The 21,620-nt window shown below is 38.4% G+C and overlaps 1 protein-coding gene across 1 annotated transcript in view; it reads left to right on the top strand.

Annotated features, from left to right (window-relative positions):
• LOC124140529 overlaps nucleotides 1-21,620 on the top strand; it is a 33,481-nt gene that overhangs the window by 9,837 nt on the left and 2,024 nt on the right. The window contains exons 5-21 of the mRNA XM_048382535.1: nucleotides 4,257-4,460; nucleotides 5,087-5,569; nucleotides 6,353-6,508; nucleotides 7,188-7,349; nucleotides 10,354-10,549; nucleotides 11,089-11,270; nucleotides 12,331-12,498; nucleotides 13,093-13,335; nucleotides 13,763-13,927; nucleotides 14,359-14,544; nucleotides 14,858-15,127; nucleotides 15,486-15,641; nucleotides 16,849-17,022; nucleotides 17,741-17,896; nucleotides 18,499-18,735; nucleotides 19,731-19,899; nucleotides 21,126-21,241. Coding sequence (XP_048238492.1) covers nucleotides 4,257-4,460; nucleotides 5,087-5,569; nucleotides 6,353-6,508; nucleotides 7,188-7,349; nucleotides 10,354-10,549; nucleotides 11,089-11,270; nucleotides 12,331-12,498; nucleotides 13,093-13,335; nucleotides 13,763-13,927; nucleotides 14,359-14,544; nucleotides 14,858-15,127; nucleotides 15,486-15,641; nucleotides 16,849-17,022; nucleotides 17,741-17,896; nucleotides 18,499-18,735; nucleotides 19,731-19,899; nucleotides 21,126-21,241 — 3,423 coding nt within the window. The remainder of the gene's footprint in view (nucleotides 1-4,256; nucleotides 4,461-5,086; nucleotides 5,570-6,352; nucleotides 6,509-7,187; nucleotides 7,350-10,353; nucleotides 10,550-11,088; nucleotides 11,271-12,330; nucleotides 12,499-13,092; nucleotides 13,336-13,762; nucleotides 13,928-14,358; nucleotides 14,545-14,857; nucleotides 15,128-15,485; nucleotides 15,642-16,848; nucleotides 17,023-17,740; nucleotides 17,897-18,498; nucleotides 18,736-19,730; nucleotides 19,900-21,125; nucleotides 21,242-21,620) is intronic.

The following is a 21,620-nucleotide window of genomic DNA, read 5'->3' as shown; positions in this document are numbered from 1 at the left end:
CTTTAAGACTGCAGGCCCTTTATAAATTCTAGTTTCGAAAGAAGTTCATCTTCTAATTAACATAGCATGATAAATAAACATTGTTCGTTTGTTAAGGGTAAAAATATCAGTTTTGACATGAGTGCGGTGTAAAATGGCACTTCTATGTATTCTACTTCTTAGATAGTCGTATTTTTGACAAACTAACAGAAAATGAAACTCGTCTTCCGTCACATTTAAATCACATTGCTCATAAATTCTCCATTCTCTTGCTTTCTATGTCTGCCAACTTCAATCTAAATTATGCTAAGGCTATTCTAAATCTTTTAAGATTTATATAAAACAAATAGTATTCTCGGGAAATAAGTTTTTTCTTAAGGCTTGTAATAATTACATTTTTCTGAACATTTTCTGAAACGTGTAGTGACCATAATAAGATAATAAGAACGAATCTGGATTATTGGGTACACATTGATTATGCCAAACATATCCACAGCCACATTCATTTAATGAGGATTTTACATCATACATTCAATTACGAATTCCATCTTCTCATATAAGTACATCATATGATAGCATTTTCTTGGTAATCTATCAATAGGGGTTTCAAGAATCTTGAATCAATACTTAGGAATTCTAGTATATTACAATATATACTCTTCAAAAAAAGAAACTTGACATAGATGTAAAACCACTTTTTGCCAAATATCTAAAATTATTACATTAAATGAGAACCAAATAAGTCAAACAGAAAGATGATGTGTCTATAATTCGCGAAAACACATGCAAAGCACATAAACGTAGCGTTTGGGGATCAACTTTACAGCTTCATCCAAACGCAACCGCCTGTAAAAAACGTGGAGCACAGGATCCTGCATTTAGGCATGCAGGCCCCCCTGCTGAATGGGTATAAAAATCCACATCAACGGCTGTTCATACAGTCCTTATAACGGCAGAAGAGGCGGTGACAGAATGCCAAGACTGAATGCAGCTCAACGGAACAACGCCATTGGGAGATTACAAACTGGAGCAACTCAGCAAGAAGTGGCCAGGCACTTTGGCGTATCCAGACAGACAATCTCCGCACTGTGGACCCGATACAACAACACCAACAGAGTTGACGACAGACCAAGGTCAGGAAGACCAAGGGTGACAACCCAAGCACAAGATCGATACATCCGGCTGCGACACCTCCGAGACCGCACTACCACAGCCACGTCTACAACCACACAGGTACGCAGAATATCAGATCAAACGGTACGCAACAGACTGAGGGAGGCTGGACTTTTTGCACGAAGACCTGTTCGACGTCATGTATTGACCCCACGTCATCTGGCGGACCGTCTGCTTTGGTGCCAACAGAGGGTTGGATGGACACGTGCAAGGTGGAGAAATGTACTGTTTACTGACGAGTCCCGTTTCCTACTCACACGTGCTGATGGGCGCGCACGTGTCTACAGACGTCGGGGTGAACGTAACGCCCCCAACTGTGTGCAGCAGGTTGTCCCATTTGGCGGCGGGAGTGTCATTGTATGGGCCGGAATTCATCACGGTGGTAGGACGCCTCTCGTGCATGTGGCAGGTGCATTGACAGGTGTGCTTTACAGTGACTTGATCCTACAGCCTTACGTTCTTCCTCACGTCAACGTTCATGGCGGACAACGCTCGACCGCGTATTGCACGTGTTTGTCAGGACTTCTTACAGCACAACAACATCCAGACATTACCTTGGCCAGCCCGGTCACCAGATTTGTCCCTGATTGAGCATCTGTGGGACGAGTTGGATCGACGCGTTCGCAGAAGGAATCCACCGCCCCAAACACTTCCGGCGCTTCTTGATGCACTTCAGCATGAATGGCAGCACATCCAACAGCGTGTTATTGACAACTTGATTGCATCTATTGGTCGTCGGTGTCAAGCGGTGATTGATGCACGTGGTGGGCACAACCGATACTGGCATTTTCTGTACCCCTGTGACATTAACTGTATCGTGTACGTGTGTCTGTCTAGGTGACACGATTAATGTTTTGAACATTGTGTACATTGATCTTCAAACAGTGTTTCAATTATGGTTTCTGTGTCCTATTTTGAAACAATCGCATTGTATTACATTTTGAAAGTCATTGTCAAGTTTCTTTTTTTGAAGAGTAAATGAAGTGGTAAACGTCCACACTCACCATATACCATAAAACGCGATGTACACTGTTTTAACACACAAGTAATCTTTTACACGCATAAAGATGGAGCAGATCGATAGCTCTGTACTCATTATGTCAGACCCGTGAAGATCCGGGGTAGAATAGGTTTTCAGGAACCCATGCTTGTCGTAAGAGGCGACTTACGGAATGGAGTGGTCAGGCTCGCTGACATGGTTGATGCATGTCATTGATCCCAATCGCGTGGATCGATGTTCATGCTATCAATCACTAGATTGTCTGGTCCAGACCACAGACCAGCTGGAATATTGCTGAGTGCGGCGTAAAACAAAAAACAATCAAATCATTGTGACAACAGACATCTGCACCATATAAATGAAGAGGGGTAATTTTTACGGCCTTTTGAAACGCGGTTTTATATGAAAGATGAGTAAACGTTTTTAATCTATGTAAGATATCCATCAGTATCTTTTTTCATGGATTTCTGCAATGGTGTGACAATTCCATGATAATCTGCGTGAGAAAGTATCCCCCAGGTATTTATAAGAAGGGGCAATTTGTAACGGTCTTTGAGTTTAAGAACCATTTCCCCCTCCTTGATAGTTTATTTCCCTTTTTAAAACCAACGCTTTCGATTTTTCAATGTTTTAAGTGTTTACTTGGAGTTTACAGCTCCAGTTTATCTATGAAATTCTGCAAACCTTAAACCTCGCATTAAGTATAAAATTATAATCCATGGCCTACAACCTGTTTGTTCTTCAGAAATTTTATCCTGTGAATCTTACCAATAGGTGAGCCTATTATTGATCATAGAAACACATATTTTTCTAAAAACAGGGAATTCCTCAATAATTGTTTGCATCAATACATGATCCCGATTTCTGTAGTAGTATAGTCACACCTGTAGTCCACTCTTTTTGGAAATAAGACTGTTCTATAAAAAAGTAATTTATGGTAAAGGACTGGAATATTACCAGAATATTAAAAAAACTCTGGAAATGAATCATCAATGCCAGCTGCAGGACTCTTGCTCTTTTTCAAATCGAAGATATCAGTTTGAATTTCCTCTCTTGCAACTGACGTATGAAGAATTGTAGAAGTTAAGACAATCTCACATTTTTCACAGTTAGTATCATTGTAGCATTCTTACCACTGAGCATATTTTTGAAATCATCATACCATTTATCAATTTCCATATCATTTATGTACTCATAAAGTAGATTTAACGTTCCGACGACTTCAAGTCATCTTCCAAATATTGCTTTTGTCATTCAAGAAATATAGGTTTCTTATCCTGGCACATGGTTCTGTAAAGATTTCTAGTTCTTGTATATTCCCTTAACGACCACAGATCGTTATCGCCTCTGAATGTGTTGAGGCATGTACAGCTTTCTGTTGTAATAACTGACATCCAGTAAAACCATTGATGGGTATTCTTTTCAATATGAACTAGTTTCGTCTTTTCTTCACCAGCACGAGAGAGGATCTCTCCAATAAAATAGATACTTTCATAAAAAACGGCATCAACTGCTTTTTAAACAAGAGATAAAACGTCTCCGAAAATAAAATATAAAGAAATATTTCTTCTATATCAGTTCCCCATTTAAAACTAAATGAACTTAATTGGTATCATCAATGCCTGAATGAAGTGTACATAAAGGTATTAGTAATGAAAAGGGTTGCAACTCTTGACGTGTGCCTATGCTGAATGCCTTACGGAGGTAAAACAAGTACGTTAGATATAATTTAGTAATTTACGCTGGCCCCTGTACTACTAATGATTTTTTAGTCCTCAATGTCAGCGTCACTGCTACAACGGCCATATATAACATGGATATGTAAGATAGAGCATAGGTTTATCAAACATTTAACCAAATTATGGAAACTATTTTCATCAGATTATCTCTAAATCAAAATGGTCAATCAGGAAATCCCAAGATTTCGTCGTCTTCCGGGTTCTGTCGACGTTGTAGCGTCAGCATACATACAACGTCTTGAATCTTTAAGGGCTTTCAGATTCCCGGGTATTGTTCATTATTTGTACCTTGTAACGCCTATGAGCCAGAGCAGTCACATGTTCAAACATCGATGTACATGTACCATGTGTTGTACGTTCTGCAGTGGATATGTGTAAGAACCTTACGGCGCCAAAGAACGGCGCTATTTCCTGTGGGTTCTGGACTGGACAGCGGCTCTGCAACGTACACTGTAACGCCAAGTACGACATTCCAGACCGAACCGATTATGAATTCAGATGTTATGGTGTCGCTCAAAATCCTCCAACGTGGCATCCAGGTGTCTACCGTCTACCACACGAATGTACATGTAAGTGGAATTGGGAGAGTTCGTGTTTGTGTATGCTCGCGGATGTGTAAGGTGAGGTTGTGGTGTACGTGGGTGTTTGTTGTGCGCGTATGTTCGTGTGTGTTTGGGTGAGGGTCTGTGTGCATTATTGCATTGTGAGGAGAAAGGGGGAGAATTTGAACAGGATTAGTGGAAAAGGTATGACGGTAGGGGGACATTATTTTCGCATCACCAATTCTTTTAAAACACAGCATTCAAATGTTATCATAAAGTGCTTTATTCCATGCACATCTCATTTTTATCAAGCCCATCATTACAATTTGCTGAATTGGTAAATGTCATCAGAATGAACACGTGACTTTGTGATATTTCGCTTGTGTGCGAGTGTCCGTCTTGAAGAATCCATATCATACAAAAGGAAACAATATCTATCCAAGCAGATAATAATACATTATTAATCAAGGTTTATACTCGGCAAATTATTGTTTCATCTGAAATGGGGACATAAGTCAGATTTGTGCACCCGGATTAATCAGTATTCCTTTCCCTGATCACCCGATCGCTAAAATAAGTCTCTGAAAGAGGAATATTGTTGACATATTAATAACTGTTATAAAATCAACTTCATCTACGTTTACAATTTGCAGCGTTTACTAAACTTCCGTTCAACAAACGACGTCTACCGGCATACCTAACTTATGATGGACCTTGCAACAGTGCCATTGATGACATTAAACTGGGATTCATTGCCCAAGCACAAAGCGTTACAAGTCGCATATGTTCTGGGACAGCGGCACCGCACTGTAACGTCAACAACGTGCAGGTTTATTGTGGAGGAACAAGGAAAAGACGGTCACTTCCAGCAGGGATCCGGCGTTCACGACGATCAACCACAAACTACATCGTCTTTGACATCGACGTTGAAGTAGCGGCAACACCGGGCCTATCGAATGATGAACAAGTCAACAAAGCCAGAAGCACTCTTGATAACGTCTTCCAAGAATTGAATAAAGACCGTGAGTTTCAGGTAAACGGAAAAATGATTTCCCCATCAGGACTTACCAAGCGGCCAGAAAAAGAACTCTGTCAGAATGGATACGTGAAAAGCAAAACCTCTGGATCAAATTGTGGTGAGTTTCTCATCGAAAGTTGTTTTGCTTTATAGAGTAAGGGACAGACCATTAATTATTTAATTAAAATTGTATTTAGTGATAAGTAATGAACCTTGAATTCGCAGGTGATGAGTTCTGTCTCTATGATCTGAAAGCAGTAATGGTGGCCGATGTAGTAAACGCGACCCGTTTGTTTTCATAGGTTCATAACTTTATAATCTGATGTAATATCTGGTGTACTGAAAGATAACGGTTTAGGAACTATGTGGAATGAATGTGTCCTCAACATTCTGTAATTTGCACTCTGGCCGAGTTTGTGAATACCAATCCCAAATTCGCTTTGGACATTGGAATATTACTGTGAAGGATTCTTAGCTTTGTATCAGCAGCGACCAGCATATGTTGGATTGTAAACATGGAGTAGTACCTTAGGTCAAACAATAAGGGCGAATTGGCAAACTACATGGACCAAATTTTGCTTTTCTCAGTTACCAATAATAGTTTTCCCGATCCACATCCTTAAATATAATTTAAAGAAAATGCAGACACATTTATTAATGTAAAAGATGTATTCTGGTTTAGGTGATGTGCCAAGGCGTCACATGTTATTTGAAACGATTGTGAATATTGTTCGGCTTTACAGCTGATTATCTAGTGCGGGTGATGTACAGATTAATGCATTGGTGTGTGTATCATTCAGATTTTACAAGCCTGACACTTGTTTTATAGCAATCACACTTGTGCAAAACATCATTATTGGCGATAATGGGACATACTTGATTATATCATATTTGATTTCAGTTCCATGTCCAAAAGGAATGTATTATCGCCGGGAAAATTGTGACTTGTGTCCCCTTGGTCACTATCAGGACAACACAGGGTCAACTGAGTGCAAGAAGTGTCCGGCAGGTTATACCACTCTCCAGCAGGGCAGCTTTAACGCAAGTCAGTGTAAAGGTAAGGACTATAGACTGACATTAAGTCTCTAAAATTGACAGTTCTGTAAAATATGCTTTGGTAAATTTATCATTTCATAGATATAAGAAACGGACCCATTTCGGATATTATTGTTTCAGTCTGTATGTCTGTGATGCGAGGTTATAAAGGATGAGAGATGTAACAATTAATCGATGAATTGTCCATTTACCCACAACAGTGTATCGATGGCAAGTTTAAAGCTGTACTACGCTGGATTTTCGAATGTGACAGATAAGCTAAATAGAATAAACGAAAATAATTCCCATATAATCTACAGCTATAATAGGTTTTGCTTATCTCGCCACGGTCAGCAATATTTCAGCTATATCACGTCAGTTCGTAAATAAGTAAGTATGGACCAAAGAAAGTAGTTGAGATCAACTACCCAAGTCATCGGGGCCAATGACAAAATACCCACCAGATCACCAGATTCACTTAGTTGACTCTTATAACAAAATACTGGAATCCTGGTGACCTATAATTCTTCTCGGACTCCCCATGGGGTGTCAAAGCATGAGTAGAATCATACATGCTAAATTTCATGTCAGGAATCCGAGGAAGTTCACTCAGGAACATATTCACTGTTCTTTAATCTTTTGCTATCCGGATATGCTAACAGTATTTGATAAGAGATGTCGACAAACTCTTTACATTTCAGAAATGTGCAAGCCAGGCTATTTGTCGGCTAATGGTTTGAGTCCATGTTCACCCTGCCGCCGAGGACGTTATCAACATGAATATGAACAGAAGTCATGTATACAATGTCCCATTGGACTCACCACAGAGAAGGTGGCGTCCTCATCTCAATCGCAATGTATTTGTATGTTCACTTTCCTGTAACTCTAAAGATCCGAGTAGATTTTCGGTGTCTAGCGGATTCACTATGCTATTTAGTTCTTTCAAGGACCACTGTACTTATATCTGATGATGTAGTTGTGTCTTTTTTTTATCAATTTATGGACATATTCGTACACTTGAAATTAGATGAGAACTTGTGTTGTACGAGTCCTACTAACATCGTTACGGATTGTATATCATTGGTATGTGAGTGGGGACCCCTAAGTTCAGACATCATGTGAATTAATATAATGCATAGTCATGTTGAAGTTCAGATGCAAAGTAAATTAGTAAAATGAATAGTAATGTTGAATTTCAGATGCAAAGTAAATTAAAAGAATGAAGAGTCATGTTGAAGTACAGATGCAAAGTAAATTAATAGAATGAATAGTCATGTTGAAGTACAGATGCAAAGTAAATTAATAGAATGAATAGTCATGTTGAAGTACAGATCCAAAGTAAATTAATAGAATGAATGGTTATGTTGAAGTACAGATGCAAAGTAAATTAATAGAATGAATAGTTATGTTGAAGTACAGATCCGAAGTAAATTAATAGAATGAATGGTTATGTTGAAGTACAGACGCTAATTGAATTAATAGAATAAATAGTCATGTTGAAGCACAGATGCAAAGTAAATTAATAGAATGAATAGTCATGTTGAAGTACAGATGCAACGTAATTAATAGAATGAAAAGTCATGTTGCAGTACAGATCCAAAGTAAATTAATAGAATGAATGGTTATGTTGAAGTACAGACGCAAATAATACGTAAATAATAGAATGAATAGTTATGTTGAAGTACAGATGCAAAGTAAATTAATAGAATGAATATTCATGTTGAAGTACAGATGCAAAGTTAATTAATAGAAAGAATAGTCATGTTGCAGTACAGATCCAAAGTAAATTAATAGAATGAATGGTTATGTTGAAGTACAGATGCAAAGTAAATTAATAGAATGAATGGTTATGTTGAAGTACAGACGCAAAGTAAATTAATAGAATGAATAGTTATGTTGAAGTACAGATCCGAAGTAAATTAATAGAATGAATGGTTATGTTGAAGTATAGACGCTAATTGAATTAATAGAATAAATAGTCATGTTGAAGCACAGATGCAAAGTAAATTAATAGAATGAATAGTCATGTTGAAGTACAGATGCAACGTAATTAATAGAATGAAAAGTCATGTTGCAGTACAGATCCAAAGTAAATTAATAGAATGAATGGTTATGTTGAAGTACAGACGCAAATAATACGTAAATAATAGAATGAATAGTTATGTTGAAGTACAGATGCAAAGTAAATTAATAGAATGAATATTCATGTTGAAGTACAGATGCAAAGTTAATTAATAGAAAGAATAGTCATGTTGCAGTACAGATCCAAAGTAAATTAATAGAATGAATGGTTATGTTGAAGTACAGATGCAAAGTAAATTAATAGAATGAATGGTTATGTTGAAGTACAGACGCAAAGTAAATTAATAGAATGAATAGTTATGTTGAAGTACAGATCCGAAGTAAATTAATAGAATGAATGGTTATGTTGAAGTATAGACGCTAATTGAATTAATAGAATAAATAGTCATGTTGAAGCACAGATGCAAAGTAAATTAATAGAATGAATAGTCATGTTGAAGTACAGATGCAACGTAATTAATAGAATGAAAAGTCATGTTGCAGTACAGATCCAAAGTAAATTAATAGAATGAATGGTTATGTTGAAGTACAGACGCAAATAATACGTAAATAATAGAATGAATAGTTATGTTGAAGTACAGATGCAAAGTAAATTAATAGAATGAATATTCATGTTGAAGTACAGATGCAAAGTTAATTAATAGAAAGAATAGTCATGTTGCAGTACAGATCCAAAGTAAATTAATAGAATGAATGGTTATGTTGAAGTACAGACGCAAAGTAAATTAATAGAATGAATAGTCACGTTAAAGTACAGATCCGAAGTAAATTAATAGAATGAATGGTTATGTTGAAGTACAGACGCTTATTGAATTAATAGAATATATAGTCATGTTGAAGCACAGATGCAAAGTAAATTAATAGAATGAATAGTCATGTTGAAGTACAGATGCAACGTAATTAATAGAATGAATAGTCATGTTAAAGTACAGATGCAAAGTAAATTAATAGAATGAATAGTCACGTTAAAGTACAGATCCGAAGTAAATTAATAGAATGAATGGTTATGTTGAAGTACAGACGCTTATTGAATTAATAGAATATATAGTCATGTTGAAGCACAGATGCAAAGTAAATTAATAGAATGAATAGTCATGTTGAAGTACAGATGCAACGTAATTAATAGAATGAATAGTCATGTTAAAGTACAGATGCAAAGTAAATTAATAGAATGAATAGTCATGTTGAAGTACAGATGCAAAGTAGATTAATAGAATGAATAGTCGTGCTGAAGTACAGATGCAAAGTAAATTAATAGAATGAATAGACAAGTTGAAGTACAGATGCAAAGTAAATTAATAGAATGAATAGTAATTTCGAAGTACACATGCAAAATAAATTAATTGATTTAATAGTCACGTTAAAGTACAGACGCAAAGTGAATTAATAGAATGAATAGTCATGTTGAAGTACAGATGCAAAGTAATTAATAGAATGAATAGTCATGTTGAAGTACAGATGCAAAGTAAATTAATAGAATGAATAGTCATTTCGAAGTTGTTTTTCTAAGAATGGTTATTTTAAAACATTTGTGAATATTTACCTGGATGAAACGTAAATTTATTTTACATTTTTTTAGTTTAATTCCTTTTTACCTTTTAATAGTTTTGAACATCTATGCCTCTTTCATTACTATTTATTGACATTGTGATATCTTTTCATAGAATTGCATGTAAATGTGTTTTCTGTTGTCGAGTATACAACATGTTTTAACGATTGTGCTGATAAACATCACCAGTACAAACATAATTACGGTATTTAAGGATTTCCTGTACTATATTATAGCCTACGATGTCAGTATGGAGGGCCCTGTAAATGTCAACATGTCCCCAGGCTGCAAATCTGAACTTGGAATGTTCACCTTTGGTATGTGGGTCAAGGTCGATTCAAAGGGCAATCGTATCAAATTTGAGATGTTCCTGGGAGACACCGTCTCCTTCTCCGTGTCATTATCATCTGACATTGAAGTATCAACAGGAAGGTAATCCCATTTACAACGACGTCACGTCGTGTTACTTATATTTGCACGTACATGTGCGTTGTCCTTCGTCCACTTGTAATGGTGTTCTTGCCCGTAAATAAATGTATGTTCACCCATGTTGAATGATTAAGTCAGATGATTTAAAATATCATTCCGACATGTGTCATTATAACTTAATTGATGTCACGGAATAGCCATTTAGACTGATTGAATCGACAATAGATTTTACTGTCCATTCACCTGAGGAGGATCTTTTCGTATGACATTGCAAGTCCTTACCTCAATATTTAGATAACGATTGAGTGAGGTGACCTGCAATACCTATCCCATTAAAAAGACAGGTAACAATACATAACACCATCATTCTAAAAAGGTCAATGATGTGCTCACCACAAAACGTTCACCAATATTTCATAATACGAAAACAGAAGTCCTAAAATAACTGTCTCACCTTGACCTTCTTTAATCATTGATTGATTTAAATAATCTTCTCAAAATGAATTGCCACTTCATCATTAAAGCATCGCTTGTTCTTGCAGTAACAACATCATCAAGAAAAATGTTCTGTCAACCTCTTGGGTACATGTGGCCTTCACTTGGACCACAAATAATGTAACTATCTTCAGAGGCGGTGATCAAAATCATCATCAACAATTTTCTTCTTCCGTTTCTGTGATCCAGCCCAAGACAAGGATGAGAATATCAGTCGAGGACCAAGTCAGTAAGTTGAGACGTTGTATTTTTTCAGGTATTATTGGATATTTGATGTCAGGGAATATGAATTTGAACCACAGCCATAAGCCGCATATCACATACGCAGTGATACCCGCACATTTATGAACACATTCACAATAATTATAATATAATGGGTAGGTTTCTCGGCAGCATAAAACCAATAAAAGCGGTATCATTTTTGGTCATTTCCGGATAAATATGCAAGTGCGAAAAGTTTGGTAGGTAATACTTTCATGTTTAAAAGACATGACGTTGTCCTTGTCCATCGGCGATCGAGGAAAAATGGACCATGGGACATTCGGATAAATTACTGGCATAAGAGATCACAGTTTCATGAAGAAGTCATTCATGTCCAAATCGATGGGGAAGATTAAGAAGGATAACTTGAACCACTTCCTTTAACTGACACACCACCACCAATCCTGTGTCTGCCTGGAAGGTTCCGTTAGAAACCTTTATAGTTATTTTTCAAGCGTGCATTAAGATACGGAAAATCAATGTCTTAAAAACACGTTTCAATTGGAAGTATTTTTACCTTTCCAACCGACTAAGCACTGACTTTGTAACGTAATATATTAATGCGCACACTCCAGGAAAACTTGCAATGTATAGATACGATTTGTGAGAGATGAAAGTACTGTTTTCAACGATAGAATTGAAAAATGAATCAAAATGATAATGTTGTAATGTCCATCACGCTTGTGTGTTTGGGATGGTAAATATTATGTGTTTGGAATAAACACTGTGTATTTGGCTTACCAAAGCTCACTTAATGCAAAGTTTATTCCTAATACAGGATATACTTACCATCCCAACACAACCGATTGATAGCGTCCATATATATGTATCTACATTGTCCTTAAACATATTAACAATTAAGAGTCCTATTTCACCTTCCCCTCGTTTCGTCTTCAAGGCTACTTCTCGAAACTAAACCAGATTTTAGGTGAATGTAATCAGAAAATAAGATTTTTGAATACGTGTCTGTCACATAATTCTACATGGTGATATAATTATATGGTGATAATGTCTATTTTTCCATGAAGCTGTTCAACTCAAGAGTTTGGCGTTGGTGTCGTCAGTTGATCCAACCACTATTGCAACCCTAGCCGGATCGTGCGAGGCAATGTTGCCAAACACTATATTTTCGGTTGGAAACCTCAACATGACTTATCTCGACCGGGTTCTGGAGGTTATTCCATCTTCATGCCGAGGTGAGGCTATGAATGTGTTGTGCAGTTGCGTATTTAGAACATTGTTGTTATATTATTATCGAATTAACTGTCAAAGCAAGTTTAAAAAGCGCTAACCTGTTAAGAGAATTATTTTTAGAACACTTTTCATGCATACAGTCTTGTGTTTAAGTAATAGTGAGGTCCAGTATATGTTCTGCATCAATATTGTGTCTAAGAGATACATAATTCCTCCCTTTGAGTTTATAGATATCTCCTCACAGGGAAAGCTGAATATAATATTCAAGCTTTGATTAGTCCAGGTCCCTAAATGCAATAAGTATGCCCATGGTTTCCATCCATAATATAATTACATCGTGTATACTGGATTACACCAAAAATGCAAATTCTTAGAATCTTTAGAATTAGTTAAATCAAACAGTTCATAAGGAAATAAAATTAACAAAAATAAGTTTGATTAAAAAACATATTTACGAAAGATTTACGTCTAAAGTAGGGCCAGCAAGTGAATTTGTATACTATTATACCCACGTGTCGGTACTTATTAATGTCTTGTTTGTATTGTTATTGTCCTAAGATTGGGGGTACTAATTAAATGTTTAATGTTTACCACAGAAATCGACCCATGTGAGGGATTCTGTGGCTCATTTGGGAGGTGCTCTTTGAACGCAACCATGGAGCCACAGTGTGAGTGCAGTGGAGGGTACACAGACCCTCGGTGTCTGACCCCGCCAGACAAGTGTGAAGACAACGACTGTGCTCAGGGCTCAACATGTCTGGCAGGACTGGGGGAAGGGTCCGAGTACACTTGTGCTTGTCCTCCTGGATTTACTGGAAAGCTGTGTGATGATGAACAGCGTAAGATACCACAGCTGTTTTTAAAAAACAACAAAAAACATTTGCAGGATTTAAACTGTGGTATATTCACAGATATAAGTATTAAAATTAAAAATTAAAACCTAAAATATCACTGATGCATGATGGTTGGGGATGATTACAAAAAACCCTGCCATTTTCAAAACGGTTAATTCACATTTTATAATCTATAACGTTTTGACCTGACTGCCTGGCCGGTTGTGTTAGGGGTCGACAAAGGTCGTTCACTAATATATGTGGTATATGGCAGGGAGTAGTATTTTTGGTATTTCAGCATTATTTTTCTCTTACGCTTTTCATATTATTGTGAAATTTGCAAACACAGATGTAGTTTGTAATATGATTGGCAGATGCCTGTTAATTTACCCGCTAGAGTATTCGGTAAAATGAGTTAAATGATGTTTCACAGCGGATGGTGAATGGGGCATGTGGGACGATTGGGGGACGTGCTCCGTGACGTGTGGGCGTGGCCATAAAACAAGACATCGCTTCTGTGACAGCCTTAAAGACGGTAGCAAACCTTGTGTGGGCAACTACATAAACACAGAAATTTGTAACGCCGAACCTTGTCGAGGTAATTAATTAATCATTTAACCATTTCCTGTTTTCATCTTACAAGAGCAACATCAATTATCATAAACACACTGTGCGTTTCAAATCGAGATAAACAATCTATTTTTTAGTATTTTAGGTTATTTCTCTTGTAGGATTTAAATTATAGAATTGATATTTGTTGTTATGTCTGTATTTTTACATATTCAATAGAGAAATATTTCGAACACATTTTCTTGACACACTGGCCTTCTGGTCACTGCGATCGTCATGATAGTTTTCTGAACAGATTATCGCCCAAGCTCTGTTCTTTTGTATTTCATTCTTCTGTTATCGTGGTCATTCATACAACTGACGCCCATTTTTACCTTGCACACATTGGATATTGACAGTAAAACGTTGACTATTGAAGACTGACTTGAACCTAAAATGTCTGAACACTTTCATTACCAGTCTGCCACAAAGAGTATCTTCTATATAGCCGGGATATCACCGACGTGAAGTGCACAACAGATAGCGGTGACGTAATGAGATGTCACAGTAAATGCCGACTTGGTTTGGTAATGTTCCACCCTGGCATGAAGTATACTTGCAAAGAAAGAGAGTGGACGCCAGGACGGGTCATACAGTCATGTGCAGGTTTGTGCTTTGTCTTCATCTGGTTCAGAAGCAGCAGCAGCAGCAGGGTGACCTTGTGGATTATGTTTAAATCATTCAAGCGCCGTGGGATTGATTCCTGACTTTAGTAATATACTAATATTACTAACCCCATTTTCAGCTATGTTTCTAGTATCCTATCTGTTACATTATTACCAGAGGCTGAAATCTCATTTGGGGAAATTGTTCTTATGCTCAGAAGACTGTGGGGAAAAGCAATCGCTCAATCCCCAATGTGGTCACCATACTATGAGAGAGAAATCAAAATGTCATTAAATCGTTTCATCTTTTGTAGAACCTGCATCTCCTGCCACCGTCCAGTTGAAATATAATGTAGTTCACCGACAAAGGGTAGCCTCTCTGAAGGAATCACTCTCTGGGATCGCCAAGAATTTTGCATGTGTGACAAACGGGGTTTGTAAATGGCATGTTACCGTCCTGGATTGTGATGACGATACAACCGTGTGTGCAGATAATTCAGGTGTGCAACTGGGTATTCTGACTCTCGACATTGACATTGTACCCGGTGCCGTTGATGTCTCACCGATGCAGACTAATCAAGACCGTGAGTGTAGTGTCCTTTCGCTGTTAGGTCTACATCGACATGGGGCATCTATTAATACTGACATGTTTCTGAAGCAGAATAATCATGATAATAATTTTAGTGTCACTGAGGAAGTATTTAAATTATGTTTATGTAAATAGTCTGTTTCTAACAAACCTACCAGCGCCCCCACTCCCAAAGAATATATAACAATCGGTCCTATAACCAATCATAAACATTTATTAAATATCTGTACAAATACACAAGAAAAAAAATGGATATGGACAGGTAAAGAGTAAATCAAAAGAACACAAGCAGACACCATTAATATATGACTTAATGAGTGAATGTTGCGTTATTTCCTGGTAAATGTTTTCAGTTGGCTCCATCAGTGAAACTCTGCTTTCTTCCGACGGTGGATTCACGCACGAAAATAACGAACTTAACACTCCAGCCCACCGTGACCTTGAAATAACAATGCATCAAGGTCATATGATGGTGCAGCCATACGGACACGAGAAGAGCGGGATAGAAGGTTCGTGAACATAATTACTAAGTATAATTACATTTCAATGTATGTAGTAGGCATGAAAGTGGTCAAAACATTTTGATAACATTTAAATGTTATCTCTTCTGTCGAACAGATTTCGTGTAGTATGTTCGAGGCAACGCCATCTTCACTGACGCCTATACTCATTTCGAAACTCACATGATCATAATACACTCCAACATACCGTGTAATAGGCTTCAATGTTAGTGCTGGTACTTACTCATTGTATTTATGAGTGACTTGTCACTGGGGTGTAGCTCAAATGCAATATGTCAATATTTCATAAGTACAGATTCATTGGGAGCAATATCTTTACAGCATTAAGCTTTGACATATTTATCGGTTGCGTTTTGTAAAGGCAATCAAGACAGCTATCTGACCAGTCTGTTGGAGTGAGTGAGTATAGTTTTACACAACTTGTATCACTATTGCTACAATATCACGGCGAGAGACAGCCGAAATAGGCTTCACACAATGTACCCTTGCTGGGCATCGATCCAAAAACTTCGGCGTGAGGAGTGAAAGCTTTTAACCCCCCCCCCCCCCATTATTTTGTAATGCTATATGTATTTATTGTAATTGTATTGTCAGAAACACTTGAATTAGAGAGCTACTTTTGGCTGATAACAAGTTAGGTCTAACATTTCATGCTGTACATGGTCTAAGGAACTGAAACGTTTTTGTTTGGATGAGCTGTACGTTGTTTTACAACATAAAACATATTTCAGTCCCTAAAATACAACATACCCTGTTAAAGAGGGGCTATATTCATCGTCTCCTGCAGATTTCTAGTCTAAGTCGAGACACTGTGTAACAATTAATCACTTGGTTCGAGATACGTAATACAATTAGCAGACAAACAAAGATGATTCGTTAGTGTTTAATTGTTAGAATTGTTCTTCAATAACCCATATTTGTCGTAAGAAGCGACTAACGGGATCGCTGAATTGGTTGATGCATGTCATTGTATCCCAGTTATGTACATCGATGCTTATAATATCAATCACTGGATTGTCTGGCCCAGACTCGATTATTCATAGACGAATATTGCTGATTTCGGCGTTAAACAAGGAATCAACATTCTAAGGATGCCAATTGACACAGGCTGAGACCCCTTTAATAACACAGTCCTCTTACATTAGAGGACTATTCTGGAAGAACAATCACGAGTTTGATGTTTTGGTTTGCACAGTTACTGGGGGACTGGAGCCAATCACTGCCGCTTGGGATACCCTGGATAAAGCCAACTGGGAAGTCAGGTCCGGGGGTTACAGGAACTTCACAGTCGGAGACAAGGAACCCTATCTGATGGTCGAACAAAATGTCACGTGTGCTGCTGGTCGTGTTCCGGGGGGATTATACTGCTGTAAGTGGTCACAAACTGCCAGAGTTAACAACAATGATGTTCACAAACCATACATCTTTCTATTGACAAGCATGATGGTAAAGATGGTAAAGAGTCTGATGGTAAAGGGACATGTTAATGGGTTGTGTATTGAATAATACTCAGTTATATCACGGCCGGCTTTATACGGAAGAAAAGCTCGAGTGAGTGAGTTTGGTTTAACGCCGCTTTTAACAATATACCAGTTATATCGCGGTGTGTCAGCTTAATGTGGGAGGAAAGCCCGAAGTGATGCAGGTCTCAGACGTTTACCACTTCGGTGAAACCCACGAGCACGGGTATGGTGCTGACAAACCTAGAAACATAATCGGGGCGAATCGGGATTCAAACCCACAATTATAGGTTTCTGCCGTGCCCAAGGGACGCAACTCTGCACAGCGAATTGCGGCGCCTTAGACGACTGGGCCACCCGTGCCCCCAGAAAAGCTCGAAGTGATACATGTCTTACTTACCACTTTGGTGAAATCCGAACGCATTGGTCTGGTGTTGACAAGCCAACAATCATAATCAAATACCATGTAATGAACACATGGTTAGTTACAAGCTAAACATTATATACAGTTGCATTAGTTAGATCTTTATTGCTGGGATTCTTTAAATGTTGAAGCATTAATTTCCCCGAAGAAAATGAAGCGTCAGTAAAATTTTACTTTTCCCACTTTTTTGTTGGTTTTATCAGTGAAGTGTCCCATTGGTACTTTCTACTCTGATGGCATGTGCGAGGAATGTCCCATTGGCTTCTACCAAGAACACTCCGGACAGCTGGACTGTACGCCCTGCCCGGGGTTTGCTACAACTCCCGACACAGGGATTCCATACCACACCATGTGTCTCGGTAAGTGCAATCAGGAATGCTCCATTTATGTGAAGGAGGTTTGTAAATAATGGATCAAGTATAAAATGACTTATTCTAACCCTGATCTTCTTCTTTATGCAAAACCCCAGATTGAAGACAACACTATTCCATGTAAATGTAAAGAGTGCACATCAGGCGAAATGTAGCTACCAGTGTGCTCTATATACTTCAACTATGAACATATATAAAACTAGTGTTTGTTTGTTTATTGTTGAGCGCCGCACCAGCTATATAATGACAGGAAACAATCTGACCTGGACCAGACAATCCTGTGAATGACACAACGCGCATCGTTCTACGCAACTGGGATATGCTTAACCAAGTCAGCGATCCTGACCACCCCGTCCTTTGAAGAATCCGGGGTAGAATTGTCTTCAGCAACCCATGCTTGACGTAAGAGGCGACTAACGGGATCGGGTGGTCAGGTTCACTGACTTGGTTGTTGCATGTCATCGTATCCCAATCGTAGATCGATGCTCATGATGTCAATCACTGGATGATCTGGTCCAGACTCGATTATTCGCAGACCGCCGTCATATATCTGAAATGTTGTTATGTTGCTTTCTGCTTTACATTAACAGCTATCGAATCTCCTCACCAGTACCTACTGGTGGCCAATGGTCAAAACACACTGACCAAGAGTCACCTGACATTCCAAAATGAGAGTATTATTAACCTCCCCGACATCACCGGTAGTGTAACGCATCACGTCTACAGCGCCGCTGACAACTTCATCTACTACAGCACGCAATCTCCAGCCTCCATTAGAAGAATCCGATGGGATGGAAATTGGAAGCTTACGATCATCAAGCTGAAAGGTTTGTGGAATCTCGATCTGTTTTACTCTTATCAGTGTATGTAGGCGGCAAGCAACCATGACTAGTTAGAGTTTCGTATGTGTCATAAAGTTAGTAAGACTGAACGCCTGCACCTTTGCCATTAATGTTAGAAATAAAGGAGCTTCCTCAGAATGACGTTTAAGTGATTCCAGGCTGTGGTGGATTTCGGACAATAGGTTCGTCATTGAATTATTTTTGTTTGATACTTGAAGAAAATGAGTGGGTGTTGTTTCACGCCGCAGGTATGTTCTTTTTGTATCATGGTGGCCTCTAAATATAAAGTTAAGAGTAAGCAACTCAGAGACTGAAACAATGACTGAAACTACCATCCACGCAATATGTACATGACACTGACCACCCGATCCCCGTTAGCCGCCTCGTTGGAGAATCATAGAATGCTGGGTACAGTCATTAATGTACACGAAATGCCCACCCCTGATAATAATAAGATTTTTACATAATATTAGAGACCTTGTTTTGGAACATGACACCGTGCCTATTCGTCATATGGCTTGCCCAATGGTCTTGATGAACCAGGGGCGGTCGGGTAGCCTAGTGTTCCCGTTCGCTCGTCACGCTGAAGACCTGGGTTCGATTCCCGACATGGGTACAATGTGTGAAGCCCTTTTCTGGTGTCCCCCGCCGTGATATTGCTGGAATATTGCTAAAAGCGGCGTAAAACCATACTCACTCACTCACTTGATGAACCACGTGCAGATTAACGTAGATTCACTAACAAGCAACTCTTGGAGCCATTTCTAGATTTTATTGCAGTTATAGAATTGTTCCTGGAGTCAATAATACAATGACCTCGACCTCCACGCACGAGGGTTGGTAACGGTGGGGCATGAGCAGGACACGTGTGCAGACGTTTAGCAAACACTTTGTACAGATTAGTGAGTATTATTTTTCATGAATTGGTAGCTTCCGTTCTTACACCAGCATCACAGAGGCTTTACTTTATTGTGTTCCAGGTGAAGAGGTTACAGGATTGGCTGTGGACGAGAGGTCAGGACTTGTGATCTATACCCTGCGCACTGGCTCCCTCAGGGCAGTGACCTCTGACCGGTACACCGAAGATGACATGGTGATACTAGATGGACTCAGTGACCCCCGTGACCTTGTCCTACATCAAGAAAAATTGTATGTTGTCGTAACCTTTATGTAAATGTAAAAACTGTATATTTTTTACCATAAAATCTTTGATGAGGAGACAGAGCTTTGATTAAGACTGACGATTAAATACTATGCAGTCATTTGCATTTTTATTAACTATAATATATGTAGGTTTGCAGGTTGCAAATTTGGTATGCTCTTTTTTAGGAATCAGCTGTCGCTGTACGGGAATTCAGGTGAAAATCCTAATAAACACGAAACTTTTTCAAAACGAACAATATCATCGTCAATAGACGTAAGCCTGTTTGGATTGATTTGAAATACTCATTAAAATTACTATGTTATAAGAACGTCAAAGCAACACATTGGCCATTGACAACCTGCATTATTACACACAACTTTACATATTTTAACCAAGCAAAGCAATGTCGATGCAACTCATATGCAATATACCTTCTTTTATGTCTCGATTAAGTATTAATGTTAGTTTCCCATCATAATTACATGTCCCTAAAAGAACAAATATTACTTAAAATGCAGCGCATGAATACCCATGGCCACAAGGCCAATGCAGATGGGCAAAACCCTTAAGTAGAAATGTGCTTGTACACCGCAGTCGGCAATATCACGGCAGGGGAAACCAGAAATGGCTTCCACACGTTGTATCCATGTGGGGAGTCGAACCAGGTCTACTGCACCGCCTGTGGCCTGTAAATATATGACCTAGAGGGCAATAATTCGCGCCGTCCATTGTATAAAGTGGACCCTCGTTGACTATAGGCGACATTCTTCCCGAGCTCCTCAAACTGGGACCATGAAGCGGGAGACGTTAAACGATTTCGTTCTTCCGTTCCATGTAAATTTGCTCACCATCTGGACCTGCTTTGTGAAACATGACATCACTTTGTACACTTCTTTTAGGCAGTTGTGTTTTTACATTTTTAAGAAAGAGGGAGGAGGCACCAACTGAATAGCATTTGACAGATTCACACTTATTGACTAAAACTAGAGCCCCTGCAGATTTCATTTGGTAAATTACACACGCAAATTTCAAATACCTTAAAACCCTTAAGTAGTGCAACATCAGTATATTCTGGTCAGAGCATAATCCATCTCCGTTATCAAATATGATAGGTAACCCGAAAACTAATTGAGTACGGGAGGAAGCGAATGTTTGATGACTGGAGAAAAAGCGACCAACATACAGCTGATATACTCAAGAGATTTAAGTTGTACAATAATGTGTTTTACAGCATGATGTACTGGTCAGAGGGGCAGACAATCCAGCAGTACCGTTATGGCAACGACTCGAGAACTTTACTCAAGAACACTGGACAAGACGTTCTTGGTCTTAGGCTCAACCCAGAAGGTAAACTTATTAAAATACCGAAATAATAAAAGTAAATGTTTACTATATCCACATCAACCGATAAGATATCATCCAATACGAAGGATAATGATCAAGTATGACCTGTGTGTACGACATGTACATATGTACATATATGTCCCTCGAAAGGGATCGTGTAATTTAAGTCCATTTAGTATTATTAAACTGCATCAGTGATATTTCAGCCATATAACGACCGTTGGAAATAAGTGAGCAATGAAGGTGGTGACAACAATTTGAATATGAAGAAATCATACGTTGGTCTTGAAATTTGATATTCAGTGACGGATCCTGTGAGGATGGGAAGACAGAAACGACGCATAATATATTCATGATATCCGCACAGAGCATCCGCATCTCA

This window comes from Haliotis rufescens, unplaced genomic scaffold (genome assembly GCF_023055435.1).
Source record: "Haliotis rufescens isolate VD_foot unplaced genomic scaffold, xgHalRufe1.0.p SCAF_4, whole genome shotgun sequence".
Classification (NCBI taxonomy): Eukaryota; Metazoa; Mollusca; class Gastropoda; order Lepetellida; family Haliotidae; genus Haliotis; species Haliotis rufescens.
Note: the sequence above shows the minus strand (reverse complement) of the source record. Positions and strands in the feature narration are given on the sequence as shown.